Below are 9827 nucleotides of genomic sequence, written 5' to 3' on the forward strand. Positions count from 1 at the left end.
CCAGAAGATGGCGAAGTGGCGCTACTCAACACAGCAGGAGTCTGTAGAGAAGAAATAAGGTTCCTCTGATCCTAGATCTGTGCAACCTTTACCTAGGACCAGTCACATGAACAAATGCAGACTCCAAAACAGTCAAGTGAAAGACAAAAGGTTTTATTTAGAAATTCACAGTTTCTAATGGCACTACATCTTTGTAGTTACACTCACGCTCCTGTTGCACAATACTATGCAGCTCTTCCTCAGAGTACTCACAGTGAGAGGAAAGAGAAAGAAAGAGGGAGGCATGGACAAAAAGCACTTGAGACAGGGTTTAGTGTAGAAAAACAAAAAGGCATGAAGGTAGTAATAATAACAGTGCACACTGAGCCCCAGGGGTCACCAAGGACACTGTTAAATTAGGGCTTTGCAGAGTCTCTCACATGCATGTCAAGAGAAAACACTCTCACAGTGAAACAAACACTCACAGTGAAACACTTCCTTGCATGCATGCATACACACAAGTATAATATCATACACATTCAAAAAAGGAAGCAAAACAATGAGGGTCATGATTAGCTGGGTATGGAACACTTCTTCAGATAAAGTTTTGCGTTCCAAACCCTTTCCCAACATTCCCTTTATTAAATTCATCCTCTGAAAACCACTACCTGTCTACGAGGTGGGGTGAATGTACAGTAATGAACAACAAATGAATGAATGAATGACAGCTAGTAAGGAAAGTAGAGGTGGCCAGTTAAAGGAGCCATTCATGGTAAAGGGAAGAGAAGTGGTTAAATTAAAAGAACTCTTGCCACAGTGTCTGAACCCTGACCTGTGTAGCGGTTAGAGGTCAGGGTGTGGAGAGGGTAGAGTAGGGGACCTGGGAGTCTGGTCTGTAGCGGTAAACTATAGAGGGAGTGTGTAGTGTTAATTTGGTTTGTGGTATTCCAGTGTCTCTTTCTCAGTCAACAACCAACCCAACTCAGAGGCCATCAGATCACACCCACACTATACACAGGCCTACTACACAGATATATAGTACACAGAGATGGGATTTTTCACATTTCCCCCTTTGCCGTGCCAATCACATCCTTGCAGACACAGAACCAATGACTTCAAACATTTCTTCTCTTTTAACTTCATCTTCCCAAAGGACTCTGAACAACTAAGGAAGCAGACCCACACCCTCTGATTTGTGAGGTGTGGCTGGTTCATATGGAATATTATTCTGTCTTATACGATCCAGCAACAGTTATTACTGGGGCTGATATAGTTACGGCCCTCAGTACCCTGATAGAGGTCTAGTTAAGAGAGGTTTGTGTGTGTGTGTGTGTGTGAGAGACAGTGGAGGTGACTCAAAACCACAGAAATATAAAAAGGTGGACACCTTGTTGTCGCRATATCTTTGTAAAAACAAATATTAGTCACAAAAGAGGTGAACACCTGAGCCAACGTGTTAAATAGTGTGTCGGGCAGCCAGTGGAAAAATCACACAGTATGCGACAGTACCATGGTATGTATGTACAATATATGTACATCAGAGGCTGGTGGGAGGAGCTATAGGAGGATGGGCTCTTTGTAATGGCTGGAATTTAATAAATGGAATGAGTCAAATGTGGTTTCTTTGTGTTTGATACCGTTCCATTAATTCCATTTAATGGTGGGAGGAGCTATTATGTGACCCACTAGGCTACCTGGGGTGGCAGGTAGCCTAGTGGTTAGAGCGATGGACTAGTAACCGAAAGGTTGCAAGATCGAATCCCCGAGCGGACAAGGTTAAAATCTGTCGTTCTGCCCCTGAACAAGGCAGTTAAACCCACTGTTCCTAGGCCATCATTGAAAATAAGAATTTGTTCTTAACTGACTTGCCTAGTTAAATAAAATGTTTTTTCTTTGCCATTACAACGAGCCAGTCTTCCTATAGCTCCTCCCACCAGCCTCCTCTGATGTACATGTACCTTTGTGTGTGTGTATATGCGTTTTAATTGCAACCATTATTATTGTCTGTACCGTGTGTGTGCCCCTGGGCTACAGTATGTGGGGGTTGCTGTGAGGCCAGGACATAAATAGATAAATAAAACTGGCCTCACAGAGTCCTCAATAGGACCTCAGGGGATCTGCTCTCAAAGTGAAGTTACCCCTAGACACTGTTCTAAGATCAGTATTGCATTGTTGATTCAAATGGTGAACATGAGGAATTGGGGGAAGGGAAGCTGATCTTAGATCAGTAACTAAAGGCAACTTCTACCCACAGAGTGAGGGCTGTGACTTCTTCAGACTGAACTGTTCCCAACAACAACTAGAATATCACACAACACTCAGTTCTCAGCATGGCTCATATACAGCTCAATATAAAAACACAACCCAACTAACTGACTGGGTTCTGAGACTACCTGCCACAATGTGCAAAAACAACCAGCCTATAAAAAGTCCAGCAGCTAAGCCTCAAATTTGAGGGGAATTGTTGATTTTGTGATAAAAGCACCACATTTCACACACAGCTAGAACAAGTCCAAAGAAGTGTTGTTGTTTTTTTTAGCTATAATGCCATCACAGATGTTTTGTATTACCACCCTGGCAGCATTTCCAAAATGGCCACCAACCAGCCCCATGGAGCCATATTGGACAGGAGTTACATGGCCATATCTCCATAAATAATAGGTACATAAAGCCCAATGGATGGCTTAAAATGTTTGAGGGGGTCTGTAGAATACAATAGCCCAAGTATACCAGTTATATGTGATCTTTAAAATGTATGCAGAGATGTGTTGAAAATGTGCCCAAAAATCTACCCAAATTACTGACTCTTGAATATACTTCATCCTAATTTTCCATATTTTAACAGTACAAAATCCCTTTTCTCTTAGCTGGCTGTGTGTTTGTTAGTGTGTGTGTGTGCGTGTGTATTTTGGGCCCAGCCCATACAACTTTCAGAGGTCTTACTGGAGAGACAAGCTGCTATGTAAACTAGTTCAATAGTTAGAGCTTCTCCCTTAGTATCACAGCTGGATAAACATGGCTAGCCGCTAGAGACACAGAGACATGAACACACACACACACACACACACACAGTGCATCTTCATTCAGCTCTGCTGGTTGTGTTAGGTTAGACTGCCTGAGAGGGCGAGACAGAGGGCCTGTGTTGTGTGAAAGGTTAACACCCCAGTCCCATATGAACAACAACTGCAGTAGTGTTAGCTAGCTCTGAACAATACACAGAGAATGAACAGAATGTGGAAATGGAGGACAGGAGAAAGGAGGGGGGGATGGGTTAGAGAAGTAACTAGTCCTGCTGCACAGTTCTCTCATTGCGACACATTTCATACTTACAGCTTCATACTCTACTTTCACAGGCCCCAGGAGAGGCAGGGGGCTCCGGTAGAAGCTCTACCCAGCCAGCCCTTCTCCTCTCTGGGCACAGGGCTCTAGTACAAGCCCCTGACGCCTAGGTCTTATGGAGCAATGTGCTTGTCCAGTAGGAACAGGTAACCCATGTTTGAATGTCTGTTTTCCTATAACACTCCAAAGCATTACAGTTTTTCTCTCCGAAAAGAAAAAGAACAATACTTTGAATGTATTATTTTTTCCATTGGTGAAAGCTTTCGAATGGACAGTAAAGGCACATGACCGTTAAATGGTCTCTGATTTGTGGGGAGGGTGGCTGTTGATGGGCAACTAATGTCATGGTTTCCGAGTTCCACTGTGGGCCAGGGTGCTCATGGGAGAAGTGGTTCAGAGATGTGGCCATTTTGGGGCGAGACCACACCCCTTCACACCTCCCTAACCAAGTCTGCTACCAGGGTGCGTGTGTGTGTGTCTATGAGTCAGTCTGAAGTGTGCGTTTGTGATTAGACATGTCCTGTGACGGCCGTGGGGCCTATAGTCCCCACGCTGATCTCCTTGTTTCCCTTGATCAGCTGCTGCAGGCTGGGCAGAGAGTGCATAGCCCCCCCTGTCTGTCTGGAGGATAACTGCAGCTCCACTTGACGAGACCTCTGACGCTTCGCTGACCTCTTCTTAGAGGGAGGGAGGGAGGGGAGGAAGAGCGGGACGGGGAGGGCAGCATGGCCGTTAAACATGCACGGGGGGGAGGAGAGGGGCGGGCCACGACTGATGTAGGACTCCTCAGAGTGGGTGGAGGAGCTACCGCTGCTGCTCTCTGAGGGGAAGTGGAGCTCCTTACAGGAGATGTCTTCTAAAATTGGAGGAGGTAGTGGGGGAGGGGGAGTCACGGAGTGGGGGAGGCCGTTGCATTCGAGTGCCCCGTCAGCCACTGGGGAAGAGGGAGCTGATAATGCTGCCTTCAGTTTACATCGTTTCTTCTGGAGAGAGAGAGAGAGAGAGGGAGGGATGGAGAGATTGATAAATACAGAGTACAGGACAAACCGCAGTTGTAAAAATATGTTAAGTCATGTTAACCACCTCTATACCAGACACACTGCACAGTTACAACCAAACTAGACAGACACCAAGCTCTCAAAGATACATTTTGATTGTGTCTAAATATTTTGATCCAGTACTGTGCGAGGCACAAACAGGACAGCACAAGGCAGGGGAAGGCAGGGACAGTGGGGAGAATGGCATTAAAAAGGATAGGGTGCTGACCAAACCTTAGAATCTCTATATAAACTCGAGCAAAGCCATGTTATGCAGATTAAACCCTGACCCAATGACTACCAAATGAAGGGTAGCTGCCGGTCCCTCCTGGATCACAGCTTAAGTCTGGGTTGTGGATAAAAACAGGATATCAGCTATTGGTGGGTTACAACTTAAAAACCACTGCCCAATCCTGCCCTGTGCCTGCTCCTACATCATCTCCCCTAACAGTCCAGCTCCAGTGTCAGCAGAGAAATGGTTAACCTGACTAAATCCACAGAAACTGCCTGTAATCACAGATCTAGGATCAGCTTAACTTTCCCCAGACCCTAACCTTAACCATTAGGATGGGAGAACGCTAAACTAACCTTAGATCAGAGTCTAGGGCAGCGTTTCCCAAACTTGGTCCTCTGGACCGTTTTGGTTTTTGCCCTAACATTACACAGCTGATTCAATGCTTGATGATCATTTGAATCAGCTGTATAATGCTAGGGCAAAAATCAAAACGTGCACCCATTGGGGTCCRGAGGACCGAGTTTGGGAAACCCTGGTCTAGGGGCAAATTCACCTTACTCCACTGAGACCATAAGCAAACAAGATGGCCGCTGGGGCCACCATACAACAGCAGTAGCAGACGGAGAGGAGAGCAGGGGACACTGTACCTTTTTCTCTGGTGAGAACCTTAAAGGTTCAACAATGTATAGGTCGTCGGGGCCTACTGAACAGGGAGAGAACAGGGCCATGTTAATGATGGGATGGCATACAGGAACACACATGATACAAGCAGCATGACACCACATTGCAAGTAGTACTACTGATTACTATTAAAGTAATATTACACACCCTTGATATACTATATCCCAGAATAAAGGTTATAGCTACACTGAAGAGGTTATAGCTAGTAGTTAGCCTACATTGGGCCTACAAGGCAGTTTTCTCTAGTTGTTGCTACTACTTGCAGTGGTCTAACAGAAGCAGCCAGGCTAAAGCATTGTGTTCTATGTACAGTACCAGTCAAAAGTTTGYACACACCTACTCATTCCAGGGTTTTTCTTTATTTTGACTATTTTCTATATTGTAGAATAATAGTGAAGACATCAAAACTATGAAATCATGTAGTACACGCAAGCACACTAAGACAAAACCTATTCTCCCTCAGGAGACTGAAAAGATTTGGCATGGGTCCTCAGATCCTCAAAAGGTTCTACAGCTGCACCATCAAGAGCATCCTGACTGGTTGCGTCACTGCCTGGTATGGCAACTGCTCGGCCTCCMACRYCAAGGCACTACAGAGGGCAGTGCGAACGGCCCAGTACATCACTGGGTCCAAGCTTCCTGCCATCCAGGACCTCTATACCAGGCAGTGTCAGAGGAAGGCCCTAAAAATTGTCATAGACTCCAGCTACCCTAGTCATAGACTGTTCTCTCTGCTACCGCACGGCAAGCGGTACCGGAGCGCCAAGTCTAGGTCCAAGAGGCTTTTAAACAGCTTCTACCCTTCTACCCAAGCCATAAGACTCCTGAACAGCTAATCAAAAGGGCTACCCAGAACCCTCTTTTTCACTGCTGCTACTCAGTTGTCATCTATGCATAGGCACTTAAAATAACTCTACCTACATGTACATACTACCTCAAATAACCGGTGCCCCCACACATTGACTCAGTACCCCCCTGTATATAGTCTCGCTATTGTTATTTCACTGCTGCTCTTTAATTACTTGTTACTTTTACCTCTTATCTGTATTTTTTTTAAACTGCATTGTTGGTTAGGGGCTCATAAGTAAGGATTTCACTGTAAGGTCAACACCTYCTCTATTCGGTGCATGTGACTAATACAATTTGATTTGATTTAGTAAGCTAAAGTGTTTAACAAATCAAAATATTTTTATATTTTAGATTCTTCAAAGTAGCCACTCTTTGCCTTGATGACAGATTTGCACACATGGCATTCTCTCAACCAGCTTCATGAGGTAGTGACCTGGAATGCATTTCACTTAACAGGTGTGTCTTGCTAAAAGTTAATTTGTGGAATTTATTTCCTCCTTAATGCGTTTGAACCAATCAGTTGTGTTGTGACAAGGTAGGGTGGTATACAGAAGATAGCCCTATTTGGTAAAAGACCAAGTCCATATTATGGCAAGAACAGCTCAAATAGCAAACGGAAACGACAGTCCACTTATTTTAAGACATGAAGGTAAGTTTCTTCACGGAAATTTCAGAACTTTGAAAGTTTCTTAAACTGCAGTCATAAAAACTGGGGTGGCAGGTAGCCTAGAGTTAGAGTGTTGGGCCAGTAACCGAAAGGTTGCTGGATCGAATCCCCGAGCTGACAAGGTAAAAATCTGTCATTCTGCCCCTGAACAAGGCAGTTAACCCAATTTGCCCCGGAAGACCGTTATTGCAATTAAGAATTTGTTCTTAACCGGTTAAAAAAATAAAAAATTTAACCATCAAGCGCTATGATGAAACTGTCTCATGAGGACCGCCACAGAAAGGAAGACCCAGAGTTACCTCTGCTGCAGAAGATAAGTTCATTAGAGTTACCAGCCAGAAAATTGCAGCCCAAATAAATGCTTCACAGAGTTCAAGTAACAGACACATGTCAACATCAACTGTTCTGACAAGACTAACGTGAATCAGGCCTTCATAGTCGAATTGCTGCAAAGAAACCACTACTAAAGGACACCAATAAGAAGAAGAGACTTGCTTGGGCCAAGAAACACGAGCAATAGACATTAGAACGGTGGAAATCTGTCTTTGGTCTGAGTTCAGATGTGAGATTTTGGTTCCAACCGCAGTGTCTTTGTGAAGTTGCTGAGTAAGTGAAAGGAGGATTTCCGCATGTGTGGTTCCCACTGTGAAGCATGTAGGAGATGGTGTAATGGTGTGGGGGTGCTTTGCAGGTAACACTGTTGGAGATATATTTAGAATTCAAGGCCACTTAACTAGCATGGCTACCACAGCGTTCTGCAACAATACGCCATGCCATCTGGTTTGCGCTTAGTGGGACTATCATTTGTTTTTCAACAGGACAATGACCAACACACCTCCAGGCTGTGTAAGGGCTATTTGACCAAGAAGGAGAGTGATGGAGTGCTGCATCAGATGACCTGGCCTCCACAATCACCAACCTCAAGCCAATTGAATGGTTTTTGGATGAGTTTGACTACAGAGTAAAGGAAAAGCAGCCAAAACAAGTGCTCGGTATATATGTGGGAATCCTTCAAGACTCCTTCAAGACTTCCTCATGAAGGTGGTTGAGAGAAGGAAAGTTGTCATCAAGCACAGGGTGACTACTTTGAAGAATCTAAAATACATTTTGATTTGTTTAACACTTTTTTGGGTTACTACATGATTCCATAGTTTTTATTTCATAGTTTTGATGTATTCACTATTATTCTACAATGTAGAAAAATAGTCAAAATAAAGAAAAACCTGGAATGAGTAGTGTGTCAAACCTTTGACTGGTACTGTATATCTCATTCAGTTCAGCATCTGCATGGACACACAGCTGGCAATGACAGGTGCTCTGGCCAAGGACAACAGACACATATATATGAGTGAGTGAGTGAGTGAGTGAGTGAGTGAGTGAGTGAGTGAGTGAGTGAGTGAGTGAGTGAAGTGAGTGAGTGAGTGAGTGATGAGAGAGAGAGAGAGAGAGAGGAATAGTGGGAGTACTATGTTTCCTGGCTGTCTGAATGAAGGTCTTTATTCCTTCAGGAGACGGGTGTGCCCAGGCCATCCCACTGGAGTGTCTGTGGCTCCAGTACCCTACCATACAGTACGCTTACAGCAGCCATACAGCAGCTCACCAGCATGGTACAGCCAACCAGCCCGGCAGTCCAGAGAGAGACCATGCATGGGCAGAGCACATAGTCATGCACAGCTGTTGCTCTGAGACTGTAGCAGTAATGTGGTGTATGATGGCGCTGGCATGGAAGGCTTTCTGAAGACTGCCGTGTCTAGTCTTTTAGTCATAGCTCCTGAGCAGCAACAGGATGGACAGAGCAGCGATGTAGAAGACAGGAAGGTTAGAGGAAAGGGTGTGTGTGTGTGTTTGTGTAAGAGAGAGGCCATGTGAGTGACTGAGTGTCTGTAGAGTGACTCAGTGTGTGTGTGTGTGTGTGTGTACACACTTACCTTCTGAAGTAGGAAAGGTGAAGGACTTGGAGCGTACGAGAGGACACGATACCCTCCGCTTCAGACTCATATCCTCATAGGAGGAGAAACACCTAAAACACACGACAGGATAGCACCGTTCTAAATCTATGGAAGTGACCCAGTCGTTCCTTTGAAATGTTGCGTTGCCAGTTCTTATCCCTTGCTTGCTAGCTAGCTAACTACGGCTAACTTACAGCAGAATAACAGCAAAGTAGCTGCATTTGCGTTTGTTTTAGTTGTTTTCTAGTGACATTTATTTGGATGCATCCATAACAATGAGGTAATGATGCGAGATTTCGCCTGGCATAGAAAAATTTGCTTTTTCGTCAAGACACTGTTCAGAGGAGCTAGCCAACAACACAGCAAACACAATCACGTTCATTTCGTTTTGACCTGTTTTTCTATCAACATTTATTTGGATATATCCATAAAAACTATGCAGAGTCCTGATTTCCACTGACTAAGAAAAGATCTCCTCGTCCTGACACACTCCTCAATAAGACAGTGGAGATAGAATTTCAAAATGGAAACAAGACAGCAAGTTTTACACGTATTCCGGATGTTGAAAACCAACTGCTAGTCTAAAAGAAAGGGGAGATCATGTCTAGCCACTTTTTAATGGTGGACATCACGTTTCTAAATTGCCTGGTTGTGCTGATGAAATAGTGGATTGCGCATCGAGATGGAACAGTAAATAGGCATTTCAACATCATAACTGGTGGCAACTTGTGGAATAGACACCAGCTGGAACACAGTTTTAACCAAATCAGCATTAAGGATTAAACCCACCCGTTGTATGAAATAAAACATTAACTGGGCTAAGGGAAAACATTATATTAGACCCAGAAAGCACCAACAATACTCTAATAAATAATATGGGGAGATCATAATAATATGCGGTGTGTGTGTTGGTGTGTATTTACCTCTTGGGGCTGGGGTAGTGGTTGACTGCGGTGTGTGTGTGTGTTGACCTCTTGGGGCTGGGGTAGTGGTTGACTGCGGTGTGTGTGTGTGTTGACCTCTTGGGGCTGAGGTAGTGGTTGACTGCGGTGTGTGTGTGTGTTTACCTCTTGAGGCTGGGGTAGTGGTTG

At 44.5% G+C, this 9827-nt stretch overlaps 1 protein-coding gene across 1 annotated transcript in view; it reads right to left on the bottom strand.

Annotated features, from left to right (window-relative positions):
• Positions 1 to 137: 137 nt before the first annotated feature.
• LOC111971858 (SUN domain-containing ossification factor-like) overlaps positions 138 to 9827 on the bottom strand; it is a 76184-nt gene continuing 66494 nt past the window's right edge. Inside the window, 3 exon segments of the mRNA XM_070445988.1 lie at positions 138 to 4301; positions 5238 to 5293; positions 8716 to 8807. Coding sequence (XP_070302089.1) covers positions 3828 to 4301; positions 5238 to 5293; positions 8716 to 8807 — 622 coding nt within the window. The 3' untranslated portion in view covers positions 138 to 3827.

The sequence above is a fragment of the Salvelinus sp. IW2-2015 genome, linkage group LG13 (assembly GCF_002910315.2).
Source record: "Salvelinus sp. IW2-2015 linkage group LG13, ASM291031v2, whole genome shotgun sequence".
Taxonomy (NCBI): domain Eukaryota; kingdom Metazoa; phylum Chordata; class Actinopteri; order Salmoniformes; family Salmonidae; genus Salvelinus; species Salvelinus sp. IW2-2015.